Source organism: Meles meles, chromosome 2 (assembly GCF_922984935.1).
Source record: "Meles meles chromosome 2, mMelMel3.1 paternal haplotype, whole genome shotgun sequence".
NCBI classification, from domain to species: domain Eukaryota; kingdom Metazoa; phylum Chordata; class Mammalia; order Carnivora; family Mustelidae; genus Meles; species Meles meles.
In genome coordinates this window covers 23,202,208-23,228,506 of record NC_060067.1, presented here as the reverse complement: position 1 = coordinate 23,228,506, position 26,299 = coordinate 23,202,208, and the positions used below count along the sequence as shown (strand labels likewise).

The 26,299-nt window shown below is 40.1% G+C and overlaps 1 protein-coding gene across 2 annotated transcripts; it reads left to right on the top strand.

Annotated features, from left to right (window-relative positions):
* Nucleotides 1–1,843: 1,843 nt before the first annotated feature.
* Nucleotides 1,844–26,072, top strand: REST (RE1 silencing transcription factor). 2 transcript variants are annotated; one of them, XM_045997897.1, is made up of 4 exons: nucleotides 1,844–1,968; nucleotides 4,310–5,213; nucleotides 11,965–12,048; nucleotides 19,219–26,072. In XM_045997897.1, the coding sequence occupies exons 2-4, from the start codon at nucleotides 4,319–4,321 to the stop codon at nucleotides 21,621–21,623; spliced, it is 3,384 nt and encodes a 1,127-aa protein (XP_045853853.1). In that variant the 5' UTR covers nucleotides 1,844–1,968; nucleotides 4,310–4,318; the 3' UTR covers nucleotides 21,624–26,072. The 2 variants fall into 2 exon arrangements, with proteins under 2 accessions (XP_045853853.1, XP_045853854.1); XM_045997898.1 differs by lacking the exon at nucleotides 1,844–1,968 and adding an exon at nucleotides 2,065–2,766.
* Nucleotides 26,073–26,299: the final 227 nt, after the last annotated feature.

Here is a 26,299-nt window from a genome sequence, read left to right as displayed (position 1 = left end):
AACTGGACCCTTGGTGATTAAGCCCTTTATTAAGGGCCTTTATTCCATCTTACATCTGAAGCTGCATTCATTAATAATATACTGTTCTAATATAGGGGGACAAGCTGCATTAATTAATAATATACTGTTCTAATATATAGTCTACAGCCTACTGGGGTGTAGACTAGGAAACTGGAGAGTGTGGAAGCTGTGTTGTAAGAGAAAAGGGTGAAGGAACTTTAAAGAGAAGGAACTGGGGGAGCTGGAAGAGGAGTTAGGCAAATCTCAGCTGATGGTTTTTTTTTAATATTTTATTTATTTATTTGACAGAGAGAGAGGTCACAAGTAGGCAGAGAGGCAGGCAGAGAGAGAAGAAGAAGCAGGCTCCTCACTGAGCAGAGACCCTGATGCCGGGCTCGATCCCAGGACCCTGAGATCATGACCTGAGTGGAAGGCAGAGGCTTAAACCACTGAGCCACCCAGGTGCCCCTCAGCTGATGGTTTTTTGAGCGTGCTGTTTTCACTGTGGAAAATGTTCCTTCCGCGACTTTCCACCTAATTCTGTAAGGGACGATTGGGTCATCCTGTAGTGTGAGAAGTATCTAGATTCTTCTGGCTAGAAATCATCTCCCTACTCTGAACCCCCATAACACTTGCTGCTACCTCTATTTTAATCCTAGTGATAGTCCAATTTATCTAGATCGGGTTGGTCAGGGCCTTGAATGCCAAACTAGGGGTTTAAGGAAGCTAATAAATTTTTGAGGATGGACATGATTTAGGGTTCAAAGGCAGACTAAGAAGGCATTTGTTGTAGACAGAAGGTAAGGGGTACATGAGACTACATTCTCTTTCTCTTTTAAAATCATATTACTATGCTTTTAACCATTCTGCATGGTTGCGCCACTCTATAAACAGGGAAGCCAGGTTCCTCTCCCACACGTGGTGACCAGACAGCCTCCATGTCCTCACCCTCTGCTTTACTGTCCTGTAATCTGAGGATAATTGCTCCGCTGAAATCGTGTTTTGAAGGCTCAGGAATGACCTGCTACCGGCCAGGTCTATGGACTTGTCCCCTCAGTTCTGTTTTGAGTCCGTGATCTGACCGAGACATTTTCTTCTCACAACTCAGAAACTGGCTGCATTTTCTTCGCTTATTGCTTAAAATTTGGGATGCGTTTTTACCGTGTGAGCTTAACGTTTAATTAGTTAAGGGTGGCTATGGGTGGAGATTCAGGAGATTCTAAAAGGTATTTTCGAGCGCTTCAGACTTGAAAGGCGGGGACAGTGGTTTTAAAGAGAACGGTCAAAGCCTGCCGATTTTTCTTTTAACAGCTCTATTCTCATCCTTGCATGCCAGGGCTAGGGGCAACTTTTCTGTCGTTTGTTTATGAAAGAAATCGAGAAAGGGACCGGGGCTCGCCTCTTTTTTGACGTAGGTGTAAGAGTGAGGGGCCAGGCGGATTAGGTGCGGCTCCGGGTAGGCGCGCCCACAGCCCAGCCAGGGCCCAGAGCAACCCCCTTCGCCAAGGGGCGGGGCGCGCCGGGCGGCCACGCGCGCGGGCGGCGGGGTGGGCGTGTCCCGCGGGCGCGCGCGGGCGGTGGAGGGGGCGTGTCCCGCGGGCGGCGGCGGCGGCGGCGGCGGCGGCGGCGGCGGCGCGGGCTGGGTGCGCGGCGCAGCCTCCTGTGCTGGAATGTGCGGCTCCCGCGAGCTCGCGGCGCAGCAGCAGAGCAGGCGCCGCCGAGGCCCCGGGCCACAGACCCCGGCGGCGGCGGCGGCGGCGGCGGCAGTGGCCGGCACGGCAGAGCGAGAGCCGGCGGCCTGAGCACTCTGCAGTTCCACTCCTGGGCCTTTGCGGGCCTGGACGTCCCCAGCGCCCAACTTTTCCATCCTCCCCCACCCCTCCCCCCGAAACTCCAGCAACAAAGAAAAGTAGTCGGAGAAGGAGCGGCGGCGCCGGGTCTCCCGCCCCTCCTCGCCTAGGAAGGCCGGTAAGCGCGGCTCAGGGCTGGGGGCTCGGTCGGGGTGGGGGAGGGCCGGCCGGGCGGCGGCAGCAGTGGCAGGGGGAGGGCGCGGAAGGACGCGGAGCGAGGCGCTGTCCAGGGCTGATTTGCAGATACTGTGGCTCCGGCGGCGGCCGCAGCGCGGGGCGGGGGCGGGCGGCCGAGAGGGATCGGGTTACACTGGCGCGGCCCGGGGGCTGGGCCGGGGGCGTCCTTGGGGAGCGGTGTGGAGCCAGGACCCCTTCCCCAGTTGAGGCCGGGCCGTCGCCTCCGCACGGGCCCGGGCGTCCTTCGAGTCGGTCCTGAGGAGCGGAGCTGCTTGTGGCGCTGGTCCTGAAACTTCTTCCCCGTCCTCCTGCTCCCAGGTCCCGCCGCAGCCCCTCGTCTGCCCGCGGCCCTCGCGTCCCCCTCCCTCTCCGGCCTCTCCCTTTCGCCGGAAGGCGCCGTTGAGTGCGGCCGGGCGGGTTGAGTCAGCCCCGCGGCCCGGGCGGTTCCGCCAATGGGGCTGGACAGCGATTTCTGCTCTCGGGCCGCCCAGCCGCCTCGGCCCTCCGCACCCGACCACCTCGGCGCCCGAGCTGGCGGGGCCGGGGCGCGCGTCCCACGGGGCGCGGTGGGGGACTGAGTTCGCAAACTTCCGGGGCGCGGGGGAGGCGGCCAGCGCGCGTGGGGGCCCCCTCGGCGCTAGGGGCCCGAAGCCTCGGGAGGGCGCCCGCGGAGCCACCCGGGCCCTCTGCGGAGGGTGAGCCCAGGGGCAGTGAGAGGAGCTAGGACGCCGACAACGCGGTAACTTTCCTTCCTCTTCCCGGACTCGGGCCCGCGGGCCGGGGAGGGGGCAACCCTGAATGGGGAAGACTTGGTCTGGCCCAACGGCGCCCCGAGTTTGCCCACCTTGCTTTTCTTAGTGTTGGGGAACTCGGGAAAAGCTTCAGGACGAGTGTTGGGGCAACTCCCGCGAGTTGGTGTGTAAATGTGTGCAGTGAGCGGGCCCAGCCGAGAGGAAGCGAGAGCGCCCGAGTTTGCAAAGAGCTGCTTTGTGTTTGGTATTTTGAGAAAATGGCCGAATGCCTATTTCAGTCAGGAATGCCGCCGCCGAGGCAGGCGCTGGTGGCAGCCGCACACAGGAATTCGTGCAACACGTTGGGTTTTCGGGCTGTGCTTAGACGGCCTTCCTGACAAACGTGAAAATTCCTTTAGGGACGGTAGTTAGGGTTGGGGGGGGGGTATTGGAAAAGTCGATGTTTGGGTAAATTGCCGAGTAGCCTGGGCTGTTAAGCCCTGGGACTGCTATGGCCCTCAGTTTGTTTTCTGTGATGGCATTTGATGCCAAGTTTTGGTACGTTATAACTCAGTCGGTTTGTGTTTAATGCACCTGGGTGAAACGGACTGCTTTTTGGGTTTGGAGTTTGATTCGATTCTTTGAGAGTGTGCCACTTATTTTGCTTTTTCTAATTTGCAAGACAGCACTCAGTTGGAGAATAGCACCTTCTAGATTGGAAAGTGACGTGGTTAAGGCGACTTTAAAAGCCCAGCATGTTTTCAAGAAGGTGATCTTGTAATGGCTTCCCCTAAGCAAGTAGGCCAAGTCAAGCACAATGCAAGAAAGTTGCTGATTTTCGGGTTGAGTTGTACGGTTATTAGAGGGTTTGAAAGTTTCTTTAATTTGTGAAGTTTTGAATACACGGAGCTTCCTTTTTTTTTTTTTAACAAGGAAGAAAGTTCTGCTTTTTCTTTTTGTTTTAAACAGGTCGAGTCGTTAAAATCTACTTAAGTGGTACTTTTTCACAGTGGTTTATTTTTCTGGAGTTAGTTGAGTTTGTGTGAAATACAGTTCAGTTGACCAGTTACTACAGGCTTCTACTGTCCAGATATGTTTGTACTTAACAAATGAACAGTATGGTTTTTGGGGTTCTCCCTTTTCTGACCAGTAAACTGTGGAAAGGGGGATTGAGAGGACAGCAGTTTACTATATATGTTGAATTGAAAAATAATTTAAATTAACATAAAAATGAAGTTACCTATTTTTTCACCAGAAAAATTAAAAGTGCTTGAGGGAAGACATGCCAGTGGTATGTCAGACAATTGGTAGACATTTTTGTAGGGATAATAGAGATTTTTTTTTTTTTTTTTTTTTTTTTGGTGACTGTAATAAGGAAAATTTGGTAGTACAAAAATACTTCAAAGCCTTAATTTTAGTGAATAACAAAGCTCATTGTATTGAAAGATTATATTTGAAAAAACATTTTTTTAAGTTAATGAAGTATTGGAGCAATGTTCTGGATGTTGTGTTTAAACTGGTTTTGTACTTTTTGTCTTATTTTGAATTCAGAATACAGTCATGGCCACCCAGGTAATGGGGCAGTCTTCTGGAGGAGGAGGGCTGTTCACGGGCAGTGGCAACATTGGCATGGCCTTGCCTAACGACATGTATGACTTGCATGACCTCTCCAAAGCTGAATTGGCTGCGCCTCAGCTTATCATGTTGGCAAATGTGGCCTTAACTGGGGAAGTAAACGGCAGCTGCTGTGATTACCTGGTTGGTGAAGAAAGACAGATGGCAGAATTAATGCCTGTTGGAGATAACAATTTTTCAGATAGCGATGGAGAAGGACTTGAGGAGTCTCCTGAAATCAAAGGTGAACCCAGTGGATTGGAAAACATGGAACTGGAAAGTTTGGAACTCAGTGTTGTAGAACCACAGCCTGTCTTTGAGGTATCAGCTGCCCCAGAAATTTACAGCTCAAATAAAGATCTTCCCCCTGAAACACCTGGAGTGGAGGACAAATGCAAGAACTTGAAGAGCAAACCTTTTCGCTGTAAGCCATGCCAGTATGAAGCCGAATCTGAAGAGCAGTTTGTGCATCACATCAGAGTTCATAGTGCCAAGAAATTTTTCGTGGAAGAAAGTGCAGAGAAGCAAGCAAAAGCCAGAGAATCTGGGTCTTCCACGGCAGAGGAGGGAGATTTCTCCAAGGGCCCCATTCGCTGTGACCGCTGCGGCTATAATACCAATCGATATGATCACTATACTGCTCACTTGAAACACCACACAAGAGCTGGGGATAATGAGCGAGTCTACAAGTGCATCATTTGCACGTATACCACAGTAAGTGAATATCACTGGAGGAAACACTTGAGAAACCATTTTCCAAGGAAAGTATACACATGTGGAAAATGCAACTATTTTTCAGACAGAAAAAATAATTACGTTCAACATGTTCGAACTCATACAGGTAAGACTACCTTGTAGTCCATAAGTTCAATTTGCTTTTGATAGTTAATTCAGTAGGTTGTTAAAGTAGCACTGAAGAAGGGATACTGGGGTCAAGTTCTGGTCCCATTATTTGCTGTCTTTGTGACCTTGAATAAGTCGACTTAATTTAACCCCTCTGTGCTTTAGCTTCTCTCTCCAGGAGGGTCATAACTATGGGATTGGAGGATAAGAGAAGAACACTTACTTCACAGAATGACCAAGACAAATATTATGCATGTTCTTGTTAAAATTTTTATTCTAACAAGTTGAAGTAGATCATTTGATTAAATTGGACTACCTTTTTTTTTTTTAGAAGATGTGTTTAGTTAGTAGTGAATACATCTAAGATGCAGCATAGTTTCTCAAAGCAATTGAGGACTTAGACAAAAAGGAAAACTTGGTGATTAACCCTTGCATAGATCCATTTCACAGAAGCCATAAACTTTTAAGATAAATTATCTTGGTGTTGAGTTCTTGAGTGGAACAGCTTAACCTTGTCTGCGAAACCTAGAAATGTGAAAAGTTAGTTTTTAAAAGATTGGTGGGATTACCACACTTGAAATCATTTTCCTGAGAAAGCAAACACACATGAAAAATGAAGCTATTTTTCAGACAAAAAAAAAAAAAAACAATGTCTTTCAGCATGTTTAAACTCATACAGATAAGAGAACCATTCTAGATTGTAAGTTAGTCTATAAAAAAAAAAATGGAACAGCGTTAAAAATAGAAAAATTTCAAACATCTCAAAGAAAATACCAACATGCCAAACGTGTACTACCCATTACCTATATTCATTAGTTAATGGTATTTTACCACATTTGGCATTTTTTTTTGTAAATACCAGCTTTATTGAGATACAGTCCACTACTGCAGAATTCATCCATTTAAAGTTAAAATCTACTGGTTTTAGTATATTCACAAAGGTTTGTAACTATCACCACGGTCCGTTTTTAGGACATCTTCAACCGAAACGAAACCCTGTCTGTTAGTGGTTACTCCCCCATTTCTCCTCAGCACCCTAAAATACTATAATGGCAGAGATGCATGTGCCACTGACTGAGCCAGCCAGGTGCCCCCAAGGGGTCTCATTTTTTAAGAAAATGTTTGCAACTTACCGGTAGTTTCCTCACATTACATTTTTCTGCTAAGAATTGGTACCTTTGAGGACTGATTAGTGGTCTGAACAAAATCGGATAGGGTAATCTAGTGTAGTGGTCTGGATCACAAGTAAAAAGGGATTTGAGGATGCTGTTTGCATCAGATCCGTTTTGCAAGAGTTATCACTGAGTAGACTGAACCCCACAGGTAAAGTAGGGCACAGTGGGGAGGGGAGTCAGTAGTGCTTTACTGAATTGTGGTAGACTTAAACAGTAAAACTTGCAGATGAAATTCAGTCACAAGAAAGATGTGAGGGCACTTGGGTGGCTCAGTCAGTTGAGCACTTGACTTGATTTTTAGCTCAGGTCACAATCTCTGGTGGTAGGATCAAGCTCTGTTTGGGTGGAGTTGGCTTGTTTCCCCCACATGGACCCGTTCTTCCTGGCAAATAAACTTAAAAAAAAAAAAAAAAAAGGGAAGAAAAGATATCTGTGGCAAGATTATAAGCTCCAGGAGAATGCTCCAGTATTACATATATGGCTTTAAAACTGTCAAGTAAAAAAGTTTGGAGATGCTTTGGAATTTGTTATAACCTGTGACGGTCTCCATGCTTTAAAACCATTTTAGTTTCCGGGGCGCCTGGGTGGCTCAGTGGGTTAAAGCCTCTGCCTTTCGCTCAGGTCATGATCCCAGGGTCCTGGGATCGAGCCCCGCATCGGGCTCTCTGCTTGGCAGGGAGCCTGCTTCCTCCTCTCTCTCTCTCTCTCTCTCTCTCTCTGCCTGCCTCTCTGCCTACTTGTGATCTCTGTCTGTCAAATGTATAAATAAAATCTTAAAAAAAAAAAAAACCATTTTAGTTTCCAAAGTCTAGAAGTTCAAACATTACAAAATTACATGGCATAGGAAGTCAGAGTTACTTGGAAATCCTACCCCATTAATCACTTCACAGTTTGAATTAAACAGACAAAACCTCATGTACAATATCTTAGCTACTCTGTAATTACTTCATATTCATTTAACAGTTTTTTTAAAACCTTGGGGCTTAATTTGGATTGGCTGTGATCTGTAGAGCTTTCAGGTAGTAGCCATGGCCTGACTTTGATCTGTACACTTTGATGAATTGTTTTGATTGAAGTATAATTGATGACTTTTAACAAATATATGTACTCCTACCCACCATGCAAGTCAACATAGAGAATATGATCAGCACCCCAGTGCTTTTGTCTTAATACATTTTGATTTTGGCAATTGTATTTTGATAATTCATGTTTCCCATAAAAGCTAAAAATGTTTTCAACTGTAAATCTAAATTTGCCAATTTAAGAATATTTCTAGACCCAAAAAGAAAACGGAGAGAACTGGAAAAGGTTTCTTTTAGTATTTTGTGTGTATTTCCAGCTTTGTTTTGTTTTGTTTTGTATTTCCAATTTTTTAATGTAAAGCATTTTTTGTTTTGTTTTTGTTTTTGTTTTTTTAAAGATTTTATTTATTTATTTATTTATTTTTTATTTTTTTAGATTTTATTTATTTATTTGACAGAGAGATCACAAGCAGACAGAGAGGCAGGCAGAGAGAGAGAGAGGAAGCAGGCTCGCCGCCGAGCAGAGAGCCCGATGTGGGACTCGATCAGGACCCCGAGATCATGACCCGAGCCGAAGGCAGCGGCTTAACCCACTGAGCCACCCAGGCGCCCCTTGTTTGTTTTTTAAAACAAGAACTCTTGGGGTGCCTGGGTGGCTCAGTTGCTTAAACCTCTGACTCAACTCTTAAATTTTGGCTCAGGTCATATCTCAGGGTCCTGGGATGGAGCCCTGCATGGATCCTTTGTGCTTGAAGGGGGAGTCTGCTTCTCTCCCTTTCCCTTCTACCCCTACATCTGCTTGCAGGTGCATGCTCTTATTCTCTCTTAAATAATTAAGTCCTTAAAAAAAAAATACAATAGCAGGGGGGAAAGAAAACCAAGAACTCTTGGCCATTTATAATGTTTTTTGTATAGTGGTTTATTTTAACCACAGTTTAGGTGACTAATTTTTAATGGATGTATTTTATATGCTTAACTGTACCATCAATAAATTTTTCTCCCCATTAATTTAAAGTTGGTATTTTCTCAGTAAGGTAACATTGGTTGTAGGTATCTCATTTCACATTTTAGTGTCTTCCCCTCCCCCCCAAATTTTCGTGTTGAACTTTATTGAAAAGATTTTTTTTTTCTTCCTAATGTTATCTTTGTGAATTTTTTTTTTTTAATTTTTGGTAAGCATTTTAAAACAGTTCGGTAGTGTATGCATTGGGAGGATAATATTTCAATTATGTAAGTTCTGAGTATCTCTGGTGTTAAATGCATGGTTCTGAAAATTGTGTTTGTAAAGGAAAATAAATTCATTTAATGCTGAAAGTAGAGATAAATAATAGACTCACTTCTCATTTAAGTACCCTAGTTTTCAGATTTCACTTAATGGGTTTCTTCTGTTCTTTGAGTGGATGGTGTTGGGTACTTCCCTGCTAATCTGCAGAACAATATATTGAGGAACTAAATTATAATAGCCTGTGTTTACTGAGAGGAGACCCTGGAGTGATGTGTCCAAGGTCATATTATACAACTAAGATTAAGAATCAAAGTACAGTTTTCTTTTTTGTGAGTAATATGTGATGGGCTGAGAATTTTCATTTGAGTCTTCAGTTAAAAGATTTTTAATTTTGTGGGTTTGATAGTTTAATCAGTTTACAAATTCTGGGTGCCTGGATGGCTCAGTTGGTTGAGGATCTGCCTTTGGCCTGGTCATGATCCCATATAGGGGATCGAGTCCTTCATCGGGTTCTCTGCTTTGCAGAGAGCCACCTTCTCCCTTACCTCTCCACCCCTCTCCACTGTTCGTTCTCTCTGTCTCCTCTGTCTCTCTCTCAAATAAATTAAACACAATCTAAAAAAATTAAAATTAAAAAAAAAAAGTTCACAAATTCTAGAAGATGACATTTTTGCCTCTATGTGTGACTGAAAAATCACTAAGTTTTCTAGAGTATTTATTCCTGTTTTGTAGACTTGCACAGATAGAAGCAATCTTTTCTCTTATAAAGAATTTAAATTAGGGGCGCCTGGGTGGCTCAGTGGGTTAAAGCCTCTTCGGCTCAGGTCATGATCCCAGGGTTCTGGGATCGAGCCCCGCATCGGGCTCTCTGCTCAGCGGGGAGCCTGCCTTCTCCTCTCTCTCTCTGCCTGCCTCTCCACCTACTTGTGATCTCTGTCTGTCAAATGAATAAATGAAATCTTAAAAAAAAGAAAAAAAGAATTTAAATTATCCTTAATTGATCCTTTGTTTATCTGTGATGGTATTTGATATTTCTTCCATAAACTTTTCTTTCTGTGACAGCTTAATTGTGATTCATTTTACATACCATACATTGTGGATTGGCCCATTCTAGACATTTCCCTTAAATAGAATCATACAGTAATATATAGTCCTTTGTGACTGCCTTCTTTCACTTAGCATGATGTTTTCAAGGTTCATTCATGTCCTGTGCACAGTACTTGTTTTCCTTTTGCTGCCAAATAATCTCTTGTAGGGATATACCACGTTTTGTTTATCCATTCATCAGAATATTTGGATTGTTTTCTGTTTTTTGGCTATTGTGAATAATTCTTCTATGAACATTCATATACACATTTGTGTGGACATATTTTTATTTCTCTTGGATACATACAGTTGACCCTTGAACAATGCAGGATTTAGGCGCAGTCGAAAATCTGCACATACCTTTTGACTCCCCCAAATCTTAACCACTAAGAACCTACTGTTGACCAGAAGCCTTACCAGTAACATAGTTAATTAACACATTTTGTGTGTTGTGTGTATTATATACTGTATTCTTACAGTAAAGTAAGCTTGAAAAGAGAAAATCTTAGTAAGAAAATCCATGAGGGGAGCCTGGGTGGCTCAGTGGGTCAAGCATCTGACTTGATTCTAGTCTCTGGGCTGCACTCTGTGGGGAGTGTGCATGGCACTCTCCTTCTTCCTTGCCCTTTGCTTGATACCTCTTTCTCTCAGATAAATAAGTAAGTGAATGAATGAATGAATGTATGTATGTTTTTTAAAAAAGTCCGGAAGAAGAGAAAATAAATTTACAGAAATGTGCTGTATTTCTTGGGGGGCGGGGAGGAAGCATGTATAAATGGACCTGAACGGTTCAAACATGTTGGTCAAGGGTCAACTGTTCATACCTAGGAGTGGAATTGCTGAGCCATATAGTAACTATGTTTAGTCATTTGAGGAACTGCTAAGCTATTTTCCAAAGTGGCAGCACTATTTTACAGTTTCACATTGTATGAGTGTTGGGATTTTTCTGTATCCAAACCAATACTCTTGAACATCTGTCCTTTGATTATAACCATCCTCATGGATGTGAAGTCTTCATCTCAGTGTGGTTTTGATTTGCATTTCCGTCATGGGTAAAGATACTGAGGATCTTTGCATGTGCTTATCTGTCATTTATATATGTTTATAGAAATACTTCAACATATTTTAAGCTAAAATTCTTCCAGGCTAAAGTAGGAATTCTATTGATATGACCTATTTATAGCTGACCTATAGCTACCAACTAATAACAGCTGTATGGCTACCAGGAACATGTTTCCTTCTCATTACAGTATTCCTCTTTTTTCACTTTGTTTTTTCTTTCCCTTGTCCATTTTACGAGACACATCTGTTACTGTAACTTACTGTATAGACAAAATAATAACTGGTATTATTGAGGGCTTTACTGTTTGCTAGGCACAATATCAAATGTTCTATGTGTATTATCTTAAATTTAAATTCTCACAATTCCAGTAAGTGAAGGTGCTTTTACTTGTAATGAGGAAACTTGCCCAGGGTTGTAATTATTATGTTGTGGCCAAAACCAGATGAAAAGAAATTACAAAATGTTAGGCTTGTGTGTGTGTGTGCGTTTTTTAAAAAATGTTTTGTGTTTGACAAACCATGTCCAAAAAACATATATTTCCTGCCGTTGAAGTCTTAAATTCTTTAGTACTGAAATCATTATCCTCTCATCTTCAGTTACTTTCAGTCCTTAGGGGTTTATGAGCATGATTTACCTTAACACTGATCTGTTTTGTGAAATGTCTGTTTACTACTTGGAATTTTTAGCTTGAGCATCCCCACTCACATGTTCTTGGCTTTAAGCAGCAATTTCAAATGATAGATTTACCCTTCACAAAAATCCAAAAAAAAATTTTTTTTCTGAGTGATAGCATGAGAAAATTGGAGTAGATTTTTTTCCTAAGGGTAATTCTGATTTTTTTTTTAAAGGATGCTCCTTGATACCTTGTCAGTGTTAATTATTCAGTTCTTAATATTTAATGTGATAGTTTGTAGCATTACTATGAAAAATAAAAGGACTATGAGAATTCAGAAAGCCAGTGATCTTTTCTGTCAGCAAAGCTGAAATGCAGTTATGAATTCTGAATTAAATCATTTACTTATCTCTAATCCATAATAAAAAATGGACTATTTTAACAGGAATAGGAAGAAGAATCCTTATCAAAAAATGCTCAGTACTGAATATTGTGTATATTGTTAGTGAGAATTTTATTTACCTTATTTTATCATATTTAAACCCTAATTCTTCTATTCTTGCAGGGGAACGCCCATATAAATGTGAACTCTGTCCTTACTCAAGTTCCCAGAAGACTCATCTAACTAGACACATGCGTACTCATTCAGGTTGGTAAGAAATGGGAACCCTTCTATGATTTTTAGTAAACCATACATCATTATAACAAAATCCTTGTAGACCTGGAACTGGGTCATTATTTATGATTTATTTGTTTATTTTAAAAATCAATTTATGATTTATTTTTAATTTACAAATTAGAGTTAAAAATCAGTATTGTATTCATGTGACGCTGTATCTAATTTAGGTTCTTAAGAAGGAATCTATAGGTGAAACTCTGAAACTGAGTATAAAAGTACACGTTCGGGCGCCTGGGTGGCTCAGTTGGTTAAGTGACTGCCTTCAGCTCAGGTCATGATCCTGGAGTCCCGCATCAGGCTTGCAGCTCCACAGGGAGTCTGCTTCTCTCTCTGACCTTCTCCTCGTTCATGCTCTCTCTCACTGTCTCTCTCTCTCTCTCAAATAAATAAATAAAAATGTTAAAAAAAAATAAAAGCACACATGCACTGTTCTTGGGTGGACGATCCATAATTTCCACCAGATCTTCAAGTTCTCTGACTAATAAAACTTGAAATGCTGTTATAGACCAACACTGGTTCGTACATTTTGAGCAACCCCTACCTTCTCACCCTCTCCCCCACTCCCAACACAGTATAACACCACATTTCATAGTGTGTGGTTTCCAGCTTACAGGTATTCCTTCTTAACTTCTCAGGTCCTAAAATGTGGGTTTGTCCTTTTTTGAGAGCTGATAGGGCTTCCGTGAACTGATTTACAGAAGCCAAACTTGAAAGAATAATAGATAATCCAGGATCTCAATTTATTAACCTATACTAGATAAAATGCAGACTATAAATGCAGTAGGAAATTTGTCCACTCCAATGACTGGAATAATTGTGATCACTAACCAGAATTGGTCCCCATTATCAAAGTAGATAGATGGCAAAGTTAAAAAATAAATAGTAGCATAGGTGGTCTTAGCATAATTCATTTTGGCTACAATTCACCCTTGACCCTTGGTGAACCACCACAACTGATCAGAATTCTCTACTTCCAATTTAGAATATATACCCCTGTAGGGAAGCTATATCAGAATCTTGGTGTTAACAGAAGTCTATGTAGACTGATTTGAGCCATTAGGTTAATTAATTGCTTGAAATTTGTGCAGTCTGCTTGTGTAGCCACTAGCCACATGTGGTTATTAGCTTGTGAAATATAGCTAGTTTGAACTGAAATGTATAAAATACATAGCAGAATTCAAACAGTATAAATAAAGGCACCTTAAATACCTATTTTGGGGTGGCTGGCTGGTTCATTTGGAGGAGCATGTGACTGGATCTCAGGCTCATGAGTTCAAGCCCCACATTGGGTGTAGAGATGACTTAAATACAACTTTAAAAAAAATTTTTTTTTAAGTATTGATTACATGTTCACATGACATTAGTTATATTGGGTTAAATAAGTAGTAAAATTTAGTTTTACCTTTTCTTTACCTTAGTAAATGTGACTATCAGAAAATTTAAAATTACATACATTGCTTGCATTTTATTTCTATTGGATATTGCCGTTTTAAGTTAGTAATTGAGTAACATTTGATTATAGTCAAATAGTTATTTGCTTATAGTCAAATAGTTAGTACAGATTAAATAGTACCCCTTAAATAGTACAAATAAATGCCCCTTAAATAGTACAGATTCTGATTTGAGCAGCTATGAAGAGGTCACATAATATGTGGGCTAGCTTTTCTTCACCCTCAGTTCTTGTCATGTTAATACACTTGGAATGTTCTTTCTAAATCTCCTGAGCTATTGAGTTGAGGCACTTAACCAGACCTGAGTTTATTGCTTAGGGGTGCTTCCTGGTTTCATTTTCTGAGGGTCGTTGGGAAGCTCTTTCAGGCTTCCTTGAGGGTAGGGCATCATGTTCTATTGATAGTTCTGCTCTAGCCCTTAAATAAAACATTTAAGAGTTTTATGTGAGTTAACTAATTTTTGTCCTTTATAACTTGTCCAATAATGTACAAGTTCAATTGCGGTCCCCATTTTACCAATGGGGAAACTTAAACTAAGGGACTGAAGAAATGTGGCCATTTTTCCTATAGAATGTCCCCTTTTCTGGATTTGTCTTACTTGCTTTCTCATGGTGTCAATTGGTTTTTCTTTTGTGTCTGTGCCCTGTATTATTTGTACACTGGAAATCAAATCTGGATGCTTCCTGTGTCTCTCATATATCTATTCAAATGATAGATATAGATAGATTATCTATAGATAGACACAGGTCTATCTGGTTGACCCACTATTCGTGTTGCTGGGTTACTGGATTAGAATGATAACATACTTAAATCTTTCTCTTTGAATGGATAATATTTTTGTCACCCTTTAAGTGTCTGTGGTGTTTTAGACTAGTCAGTAATTTCTGCCAGAATAATTTCGTGTTTGCTAACTGTTGTCTTTTGAATTTCTTAGCTGTATTAAAAAGATGATATTCAGTAGCTACTGTTAAAGTACAACAAGTATTTTACAAGTCTCTTAAAGAGTAGTTAGCTACAAAATAAAAAGAGTAGTAGCTACTATTTTCTTTTTAAAGATTTTATTTTTCTAAGTTATCTCTGCAACCAGTGTGGTTCTCAAACTCAAAACCCAGAGATCAAGAGTCACATGCCCTATCGACTGAACCAGCCAGGTGCCCCAGTAATAGCTACTATATGTTGTATGCATGCCAGGTACTGAGAAATTGGGATTTGTTCTCTCTGATCTTAGTACCCCTTAAATACTTAAATCTAGCTTATGGATTAGGACTCAGATATAGAGAGGATAAATGCTTTATCTGTGGTTAATTGTCATTCCTTTAAATCAGAAGAGCTAGGATTTAGCCTTAAACTCCTCACCCTCCCATTTTCAGGTATCAGCATCGTTAAAAGGAAATTATGGCTCAGAAAATGGCTCTAGAAGCTATAGCATAACGGAATTGGAACCACAGCATGTGGAAAGAGCAGAGACATGTCTTTTATTGGGGGCTAGTAGTTTGAGTTGCAAACAGGAAACAAACATGGTTAGTTTGTTTTGTGTATGAGTGTGCAATTATTTCCAGGAGATCCTATGTTTCAATACTTTTTTTTTTTTTTAAGATTTTATTTATTTGACAGAGATCATAAGTAGGCAGAGAGAGAGAAAGAGAGAGGAGGAAGCAGGCTCCCTGCCTAGCAGAGAGCCCGATGCAGGACTCCATCCCAGGATCTTGAGATCATGACCTGAGCTGAAGGCAGAGGCTTAATTTAACCCACTGAGCCACCGAGGCTCCCCATGTTTCAATACTTTAATTGAAGTTGCTGGAAGCCCTCATAAGTACACTGAGGTCAGATTGGATAGGTAGTCTTTTTTTGAATGGGTTGCATGGAGTGAATATCTTGCGGACCTTCTCTGTGGTCTGGAGTCTGATTTTTAAGGTCCCCTGGGCCTTGTTTTTTCCCTTGTTCATGTGATTGTATTTCAGAGAGGAAAAGTATGTACTCATTCTCTTATTTTTGGAAGAAATTAGGCTCTGTGGAGTTGATACATTTTAGCTTAGCTGACAGATGGGTTTATAAAGCAAAACCACAATAGTTGTTTACTTAGAGCATTTCCAACCATAGGGTTTGGTTTCTTTAGGCCAAATTAGGAAGGGATCAGAATGTTGATGAGGTGAAAAATTGACACTAATCTAACCTTATCTGGTGTTATTCTCCATTTTACTGGTGTTTCTCCCTAATGGTATTAAAATATCCTTCACCACCGGGCTAGTCTTAGATACGCGGACATTATCCATAGTTCTCCCTTTCTTATTCTCAGTGGAGATGCTGTCATTTCATCCTGCATGAAATACCTCATTCCAGATGAAATACATCCAGTTTGTATTCGCTGTTAATAATAATCTTTTTATATATCACACTGACTAGTTCCCCATTCTGCTAGCATAGGAATTCATTTTGACTATATTTCCACAATGAGTGTCATGGATGCTGTTGTTGAAGAAGATCGACAACTTGCCAACTTCCACCTCCATTTATTACTCTTCTTAAAATGGAAAATATTTTTCCAAGCATAAGTTTATTTTTCTTTCACCAAGTATTTGATAATTATTGTGGAGGCACTATTTTAATAGGCTGGGCTTATTTGAAAGACATTATGGTTTGAGGGTATAATGAATTCTAGAATGTTTTTTTCCCAGTGTCTTTGCGGTTTTTTTTCATTTTAGTATGTCATGTCAAATTCAACTTACTATGTGGTTTGGGCTTTTTCAGTCAGTAAATGTATTTTTTATTGGAGTATAGTTGATACACAATGTTACATTAGTAATAATTAGTTACATTGGTTATATTAGGTATATAGAGTAAATTTTTAAACAGTATTCTGTTGAGGTTCAATTTACACACCTGAAAATGCAGACATGTGTCTGAAGCAGACAGGTCAGTGACTTCACATGGTTTCTCCTGCTTGACTGCCCCCTAGAGGAAGACCTGAAACATTTATACACCCTCAGAAATGTTCCCTCCTCACCCTTTCTGGTCAGTACTCCCATGGTCTACCCCCAACTGATAGTCTGCCTTCTGTCAAAAAGAATATTACGACATTCTTCTACGAGATGTTTTTGACAGTCATCCCATGCTGCTTTATCAGAACTTTGTGGTTTTTTTGCTAAGTAATAATTGTATGCCCCATTACTCTTCAGTAAGTCCCTTTTGTTGTTCTTTCCGGATTCTTCTTGATAAGAATATGTAAAGTATATAAAAATCTTTCCTCTTTCGAATTTGCTATATATTAAGTTAATTTGGGAAGAATAAAGTGGACATCTGACATGTTTATAAAGATGAAAAATGTAGATAAATACTAGAATTGGAAAAGAATTAAAATCATTGATAAAAGGCGAAAAAATATATTAGGTGCTAAAAACCTATGCAGTTTTGGGGCGCCTGGGTGGCTCAGTTGGTTAAGCGACTGCCTTCAGCTCAGGTCATGATCCCAGAGTCCTGGGATCGAGTCCCACATCGGGCTCCCTGCTCCTTGGAGAGTCTGCTTCTCCCTCTGACTTTCTCCCCTCTCGTGCTCTCTCTCTCAAATAAATAAAATCTTTAAAAAAAAATAAATAAAAATTAAAAACCTGTGCAGTTTTGATGACTAGATCTAATACAAGCACGACTTAAAGGCAAAAAAATAAAATGGAGAAGGAATGAATGGAGCAAGTAAATTTTGCCATCAAAATTTAAATAGGTTTTTATGAACTCCCATTCTCTGACCATTTCATAGGTGGAGGCTTGTACTTTGATGCTTGCTGTGTAAATACCCTCATTTGTTAGGGGTTATACAGTGGCAATATTTCCATTACAATTCTTTTATTAGCACAAATATTTTCTTAAAGAGATAAACTTCATTCATCAGCTGCTTGTTTACTCAGAGGTAGGGTTTAAATGGAAAGGCAGGATAAGCACATGAATCTTGCCTTTTGTTTACCCATACTAAAAGTACCAGTTTCAAAAGTGATGATTTATAGGGAGTATATATGGACTGCTTGGCTGTGCCAAGCTAAGTCTGTGCCATGCTAAGTGCTTTATATGGATTAAATTATTTATAGGTCATAACACTTAAAAGTATTTTTACGGATGCAGAAATTGGGCCTTAGAGAGTTTTCAGTACCTTGCTCAGGATCTCAAAAGTGAGTTGGAGAAGAGCCCATATTTGATCTCCCAGATAGTCTCATTCTAAAAAGAAGTTCTTAACCATTATGCCACTAATTTTTTTCCTCATTCTGTGTCTATATATGTTAAGCAAATGTTTGTGTCCACTGAGGTAATTTGTTGGAGGGGACAAGACAGAGTAATGAAGCATGTTGTAGAAACCTCTATTTGTGACTCTGTTAGTAGTCTAACATGGAAAAGAGTTGTCCAGTTAGCTACATAACCAGTCTAATCAATCTGATGGACCTGGGTAAGTTTTGGTTTCTGCAGTTATTTTATCATCAGACATTTTCTCATCATGTAAAGCTTAATGTCTGAGAAATTTGCTTTATGAAAAAATTAGATTTGATATGAATTTGAGAATGTTTGAGAGATGAATTTTCATAAATGTCAATTTCCATTTTTCTACTATGCATTCCATTGGACCAGTGGGGTATGGATACCATTTGGTAATATTTACTAGAGTGTGATCTAGATGGGTATGTATTCAGGTAGAATGTGTTAATCTTATATCTTTTAATTTGGGGGTGGGGGTGGTTTTGGTATTGTATGACCTATGATCTCTAATGATCATGACTTTGTTTGATTATTTTACATACCATATCTATTTGTATGCCCTTTCTCACCTGTGTTGTTTCTTTACCCATTTGTTAAAAGAAGGTAGAGAGAAAAATCAGAAGGTTTCTGGCTTGGCTATATTTTTGCTTTAAAGTAGCAATTCTGGCATTGGATGACTTTGCTGAGTGAAGTTTAACTCTATTCCTGCTGAGATAGACAAAAGGGTTAAATTTAAAGAAAAGACCTCTTGTGCCCTAAGCCCAAAACTTTTACAACTTCTACATCTAAGGTCTGAGAGTGTAGCTTGGAATGTAAGATATTTCTTAAGAAGTCTCAACATTTATCTTAAAAATGTATGGGAGTTATGGGGAGGGTATGTGCTATGGTGAGTGCTGTGAAGTGTGTAAACCTGGTGATTCACAGACCTGTACCCCTGGGGCTAGTAATACATTATATGTTTATAAAAATAATAATAATAAATAACTTGCAAGTTAAAAAAATGTATGGGAATTATGTATTCTCCTCCATTGTACATTTGTTTTAATGAAACATAAAACAAAGTTATCTTTTCTTTAAAAAAAAAAAATTGATTTTTCTCTTTGAGTGCCCTTGCCCCAAAATTCACATCCATAGCCCAAACAACTTTGCCAATAATTGTTGTGTACTTCTTGATGAATCGTTGTTCTTTATAGTGTTTAAGAGCTCTAGCTTGATGAATGTTTTAGAAGATGATGGTTAAATGAAATAATTTTTCTTCCATTTGGTATGAGAGTCATTATCAAAGGATAGAGAGAAGATCTACAAATAAATATGGTAAATGTAAAGTGCATGATCCAGTCTTTTCAATGAATAGTTTGTGTGTGTTTTAACATATCCATATCCTTATATTTTAATAAATGGCTTAAATTCATGTCTTAATCTATGTTCTCTCTAACACCTCTTTTTACTTTAGGTGAGAAGCCATTTAAATGTGATCAGTGCAGTTATGTGGCCTCTAATCAACATGAAGTAACCCGCCATGCAAGACAGGTTCATAATGGGCCTAAACCTCTTAACTGTCCACATTGTGACTACAAAACAGCAGATAGAAGTAACTTCAAAAAACACGTAGAGCTACACGTTAATCCACGGCAGTTCAATTGCCCTGCGTGCGACTATGCGGCTTCCAAGAAGTGTAATCTTCAGTATCACTTCAAATCCAAGCATCCTACTTGTCCTAATAAAACCATGGATGTCTCAAAAGTGAAACTAAAGAAAACCAAAAAACGAGAGGCTGACCTGCCTGATAACAATATTACCAATGAAAAAAAAGAAACAGAACAGACAAAAATAAAGGGGGATGTGGCTGGAAAGAAGAATGAGAAGCCTGTAAAAATGGAGAAAAAAGATAATGTTTCGAAAGAGAAAAAGTCTTTCAGTAATGCTTCAACTCAAGTGACTACCAGAACACGCAAATCAGCAATGGAAACTAAAGAAATGGATGTGCATACAGGAAATAATTCAGAAACAACCTGTAAAACCAAGAAAAGCAAAAGAAGGATGGAAGCTGAAGCCCATTCCTTAAAAGATACTATTAATGATGAGGAACCTGTGACAAAAAAGAAGAAGAAGGCAGAAGGCAAATCCAAAAGTAGTCAGGAAGTGCCAAAAGGTGATAGCAAAGTAGAGGAGACTAAAAAACAAAATACTTGCGTGAAAAAAAGTACAAAGAAGAAAAGTCTGAAGAACAAGTCAGGTAAAAAAAGCAGCAAGCTTGCTCAGAAGGGGCCTGCTCAGATGGTGCCTTCTCCTCCCGAGGGGCCTGCTCAGATGGCCCCTTCTTCTTCCAAGGGGCCCTCTCAGATGGAGCCTTCTCTGTCTGGGGGGCCCATTGAGATGGAGCCTTCTCCCCCCGGGGACCCTGCTCAGATGGCGCCTTCTCCTTCCAAGGGATCTTCTCAGATGGCGCCTTCTCCTTCCAAGGGATCTTCTCAGATGGCGCCTTCTCCTTCCAAGGGGTCTTCTCAGATGGCGCCTTCTCCTTCCAAGAGGTCTTCTCAGATGGCGCCTTCTCCTTCCGAGGGGTCTTCTCAGATGGCACCTTCTCCTTCCGAGGGGTCTTCTCAGATGGCGCCTTCTCCTTCCGAGGGGTCTTCTCAGATGGTGGCTTCTCCTTCCGAGGGATCTTCTCAGATGGCACCTTCTCCTTCCAAGAGGTCTTCTCAGATGGCGCCTTCTCCTTCTGAGGGGTCTTCTCAGATGGCGCCTTCTCCTTCCAAGGGGTCTTCTCAGATGGCGCCTTCTCCTCCCGGGGGGCCTGCTCAGCTAGAGCTGCCCCCTGCCATGGAGTCTGCTCAGATGGATGTTGGTCAGGTAGAGCCGCCTCCTCCAATGGCGCCTGCTCACGTAGGGCCTGCACCGACGGAGCCACCACCTCCCCCCAGGGAGCCCACTCAGATGGAGGTTGTTCAGAGGGAGCCGCCTCCTCCCACAGAGCCGCCTCTTCACATGGAACCAAGTCCCAAAAAGTCTCCTCGGAAAGATAATAAAAAGGAAAAGTCCAACACACAGAGTGAGGTGGCACGGAAGGAGCAAGTCCTCATTGAAGTTGGCTTAGTGCCTGTCAAAGACAGCCAGCTTCCGAAGGAGAGTGCAGGTACACGGGATCTCGCTGCACCATCACCGCCACCGCCAAAGGAAAACTTAAAAGAAGAGGAGTCAAAAGACCAAAAATCATTCACTGAAGGTGAAGGAAGTAAAGAAGCCCCTCTTCAAAAGGTAGAAGAGGCAGGGAAGAGTCTAGCTGGTCTTGCTGCTATTATCAAGGAATCTGCCAGTATTTCATCCTCTGAACAAAACTTGACTATGGCAGAGGGTGAAATGTTAGATGCTAAGTGTCCCGCTGACACTGAGCTTCGTGAAATGGAAATGGACACCGATGAGAACAAAACAGAGAACCCCCCTGGCAAAGAGCCAGCAGTTGAAGAACCTGTTTCACCAGTGCTGCTCCCCCTGCCAATAGAAAACCACGAAGCAGTGTCCGAAACTGCTGTGACATCACCTTCTGTCACCATGGCAGTAAATGAGTCTCAGGAAATGGATGAAGACGAAGGCATCCATAGTCATGATGGAAGTGATCTAAGTGACAACATGTCAGAGGGTAGCGATGACTCTGGATTAAATGGGGCCCGGCCAGTGCCACAAGAAACCAGCAGGAAAAATACAAAGGAAGCCTTGGCAGTCAAAGTGGCCGAGGGAGATTTTGTTTGTATCTTCTGTGATCGCTCTTTTAGAAAGGAAAAAGATTACAGCAAGCACCTCAATCGCCATTTGGTTAATGTCTACTTCCTTGAAAAAGCAGCTAAAGGGCAGGAGTAATTTAGGATAAGGCCTCACTTCTTAGTTTATAAGATCTATTACATTTATTACTCATTTGTAGTGATAGACAACCTTTTATTTTTTAAATTGCTTTAATTAGTGTCTGATGTTGATTTTTAAGTGGCACTCTTTTCCTTGGGACTCTCTATACCTATTGGTGGATAAATTTTAGCAAATCCAAGGAAGGTAATGTACTAAACCAGCAGACACCTAAATCTGTTAGTTTATACATTTAATTGAAATGAGAGGCCAAGGTGGTATTGTAGCATTCTGTCGCTTTGTCTGGCTGTAACTTGTCACTTTTCTTGCCATGTCTGTCTTCTTGTTTCACTTTAGTTTTTTTTCTTAGTTCTTCGTTTAGTTCTATAAAAATTGGCATACTTAAATAGCAAATTACTTGAAGAATTTGCCTGCTTTATATAAAGTTAGCACTTTAAAATTTTTTTAGAGATGAGGAGAGACATTTAAATTGAAAAGTTTTCCCAACAGTGGACATCGTATCAGTCCAGGTATTCCTGAGTTTTGATCAATATTTCTTATTTGTATATGTTAATCATCATAAAAAAATTGATTTTGGTGTGGGTTTTTTTTTTGGTTTTTTTTGGTTTGTTTTGGTTTTTTTGTGGGGTTTTTTTTTTTTGGTGCTTTAATGGCTTAAGATGTTGCACATTGTTTTGTTTTTTTAACCTATGCAGTTCAATTTTTTTCTAGAAATAGTATTTGTTGAACAGTAACACTTTATACATATATATGCATGTTTATTTTGACCTCTTTGGAGGGATGCTTTTAGTCTTGTTTGCAAAAGGGCAGTTTTCTTTTTTCTTTGCTGCAATTGTCTTTTTTGCAGAATATTAGTGTGTGCAAATTTGTGAGCAAATGAAACATGCAGGTTCAATCCATTGATTTTGAATTTCACATCTTATATCTATGCCAGAATCTGTATTTCACATAAGTTATTTATTTTAAATGGATGTAGTGAGTTCACAGCTCTCATATTGACCTTTACAATAAACAAACCACTAGGCTCTTTATTAAATGGATTTTAATCTCAGATACCAACCATAAGTAAAAATTTTTGGCTTGTTTTAGTACAACTACTTCCTAGATGTACAGTGTTAAGTCATAATATTTGAGGAAGACCTTTTTACATAGATGGTTGGTGTCCATATGGCTCCTCAGCCGAATAAAGAACTGTAAGTGATGTTTGGAAACTGCAGACCTGGAATTAGGAGACATAATTACTCCTTCAAGGTATACCGAATATCAGTTGTGAGATTCCAAAGCCATAGCAATGATACAGCAAACCTAGGTTGAGAGAGGTAGTATGAGTGCTGGTAGACCAGCTGCTACCTACTTCCTATGAATACAGTGAAAAAGGCAGGTGAAACCTAAGTACAGTCCAGATTTTTAAAAAATCACACTTTCTCAGGGATCTCCACAAACTAGTGGGTGTCCTGGCTGTCCCCGTGACAGCCGCTTTCTACAGGTGAGGCCTCAAATGAGTTGCAGCTATCCTGGTGTTCCTGTGGGGGCACTTAGTATTAAGAAAGAGTGTTCTTCTGAACTTTCGTGGTAGGTTCTTTGGCCAGTTGCCAAAGAGTATGAAAGAATCCAACAGGATTTTTCTCGCTGATAGCAGTTCATTCATTTCAGTCAGAGTATGATCCCAGTAGGGAATCTTGAACAATTCTGATCCTCCCGTGTTCTGTTCTGAAATAACCACTTTATGTATCATTTATTTTCTTTTATCTGGCGATCTCTTTGAGGCAGGTTTCAGAGTTTGGCAATGCAACATGAAAGATTAGGGAAAGCATTGATGAAGTGTGGGTAGAAAACTTGTTAAAAATCTGAGAGTGAAGTTTGAGTTAAAAGACATTGGAACTTGGAATTGACTGGGAGGCCAAAGATTTAAAGAAGAGAAGATTCTCTCAAGAAATGAGTAAGTTGTGTGTTAATGGTGTGTGTTTTGTGTGCATGAATGGGAATTTATAAATGATGTTGAATTCTAGATGAATTCACGGCTCCGACAATCATTGTCAACAGAAGATCAAGCTGCAAATATTTATGTTTTAAATCTTAAATTATAAAGCTAGTTAAATCTTTCTAACAACTAGTTTTAATGTTCATGGGTACATTTTATGTAAGTTACTTTTACATTCTGTATGAAAAGACTCATGTTAAGTACAGATTGGAGATTGGGAATCAGTTTGGGGAAGAGGTTTTGTGGATTGTTCAATGCTACAAAAGAAAAAAAATTAGACTTCTGGGGAATTGGACTAATTTTCTTAACCTAGTTTTTAAGACTAGAGTGCTAAAAACAAAATATGAAGGAAATTAAAACCCCTTGTTATTAAATTGATCTGTGAAAACATTGTTACTGGAAATTGAGTGGGACTTGAGGCCTTTCTTCCAGAAAACAAGGACTTGATTGTCAGGCCTATATTAGGTTCTGAACCTTAATGCCATGTATTTGTACTTGTTAAAATTGTTTCAATGAAAAATACGTTAGTAATAAGAACTTCTGGTTTAGTTGGGAGTTCTTCCATTTGAAAAATGTGATATTTGCATGGAACTGTTTGAATCTTTGTTTTCTCAGTTTCCCCTCCACTGGATAGAATTGAAACTAGAATTTTCCCTTTTGTTAAAGGAATAAAAAGTGAATATGTTATTTGTAAATTGATGTTTAGTAACTAGAGATAAACTTGAAATACTAGAGTACATTATAAGCCTAATCCTAGGTAGTCTTATGAAAATCTCTCTTTTGTCTTCTGAACCTATATTCACATTGATCTTCAAGATATATTAAGTTATATTTTTTTCCTCTTTTCAGAGCTGCTTTGGGGCTACTTTTTTTTTTTTAATTGAGGTGTAATTTGTAAGGGGCTACATTTTTGATAAGGCTTCTTATAACTGGCTGGATGTTTTGTTCTAGTCTTCCAAGAAGGGCCATTTTATTTTTTAGAGTCACTTCTAAAGTCATGTGGTCTTTAACTTTGGGGACTGTTTTGCATTTAAGTGCTAATGCAAATAAACCTAAGCCCAAGTAGACATCATCACATGTCACCCCATGAATGTTGACAGTGGAAGGAATACCTTGCCTGTAGTATGATATCAGTTCTGGACTGAAAAGCTGGGGAAGAAACTTCCATTTTTTTTTTTTGCATAAACCAGAAAAACAGCTAGTCTGTGCAGTTTCCTTGTTGACCTCAGCAGATGAACTGAGCTGATAGTGTTAATTCAGATTCGATAAATTACCTGAATCTTGGTTTCTGTAGACTTGTAATCTACATGCAATTTTTACTAAATCAGATAGCTTTTACATTTTCACTTGTGTACATAGGCTCCCCACCCTTTTCAACATCCATTAGTTAATTGATCTTTGTAAACTGGCATTGAAACATTACAACAATGTTTTATTGCACCAATTTTATAAACGTACAGTGCAATACGTGTTATTTTTCCGAGACAAACCAAAGGTTAATATCTCAAGGTTCTTGCTGCCTGCTTTAGCAGCATTTGATGGGAGGATCTTTTATATACATTTGTAATAGATGAAAAATAAACCAGATTGCAAATAATTTTTTTTTTTAAAGCTTAAACCATGTACCAAGTCTTTGGTCCAAATTGTGTAGGATAAGTTAAGCTTAAATGGCATTCTATTAACCAGTATGAGTGTATTTCTGTAAGCATAGTTATGTTGAAATAAAGTTTTGAAAAGCCTTTCATGCCTTTGTTTATTATTGGTATGTCAGGGATCAAAGAAACCAAATTTATTTTGCTAGAATTGGAAGTGTATTAATTCCAAAATTCTTACATCTGATAACCCATGGTAGGTAGAAGGGTCATGGCAATCTGTTGTTTGGGATAACAGTCCAGTGGGTAGTAGTCCAGAGCATATCTTCCTGTACTGTAATTTTCTGGGAGATGGAGGTCAGGGAGAAACAACCCGAAGACCGTGGCATGCTTTACATAGTAATTATTTCCCAATCACAGGTTCCCTTACATATAGGTTTACTGTGTGTACTTACATACTTCCTTCCCATACAGCTGTAACATAAATAATCCTTTCTCAGTAGCAGGCCTGGTGTTGGTACATTTTGACTCATAATTGGAAAAAGATACATTGAAGGGAAAATAAGTTGAGTTACACCGAGTGGTGACTGCCAAGGTACTGTTTTAAGCTTTCTGAGAAGAAAATGAAACTCAAATTGGTAAATCGTCTTAATAAGAGTCTGCTTTTTTTTGTTAATGGAGAATTGTGTTTTTGTTGAGTTGAAGAAAAAAAAAAAGGGAGAGGGTGTCAGAGAGACCTCTGGCTATGCAAAGCATCAAAACAACTGGATTGCATTGTCCTGATACAGCAAGTGACCTGGAAGATTTGAGTCCTAAAGAATGGATACTTCATACTGATGAGAGTGATTCACCCTCTGACCTCTTTTGCAAGACTCCTTGCCAGCAAAAAGCAAAATAAATTTCTGAGCACTTACTTTATTGGAATGGTAGAATCAATGACAAGGAGCATGAAAGTTTGCCCAACCAGGTCTGTGTGGGTCCTTTATCTTGAATATATAAATACTATTGATGTCTGACTTGGTATGTTACCTTTAATGAAAGAGGGAGTGACTACAAGTGTGTTTTCTTCAGTCCCTTTCTCCTTTCCCAGGGGCTTACCCTTG

Excerpts from the sequence above, each read along its gene's own strand:
- REST (XM_045997897.1), top strand. The coding sequence starts at position 4,319 with ATGGCCACCCAGGTAATGGGGCAGTCTTCTGGAGGAGGAGGGCTGTTC. Across the intron at positions 5,214-11,964 it reads ACATGTTCGAACTCATACAG|GGGAACGCCCATATAAATGT; the intron begins GTAAGACTACCT and ends CTATTCTTGCAG. Across the intron at positions 12,049-19,218 it reads ACACATGCGTACTCATTCAG|GTGAGAAGCCATTTAAATGT; the intron begins GTTGGTAAGAAA and ends TTTTTACTTTAG.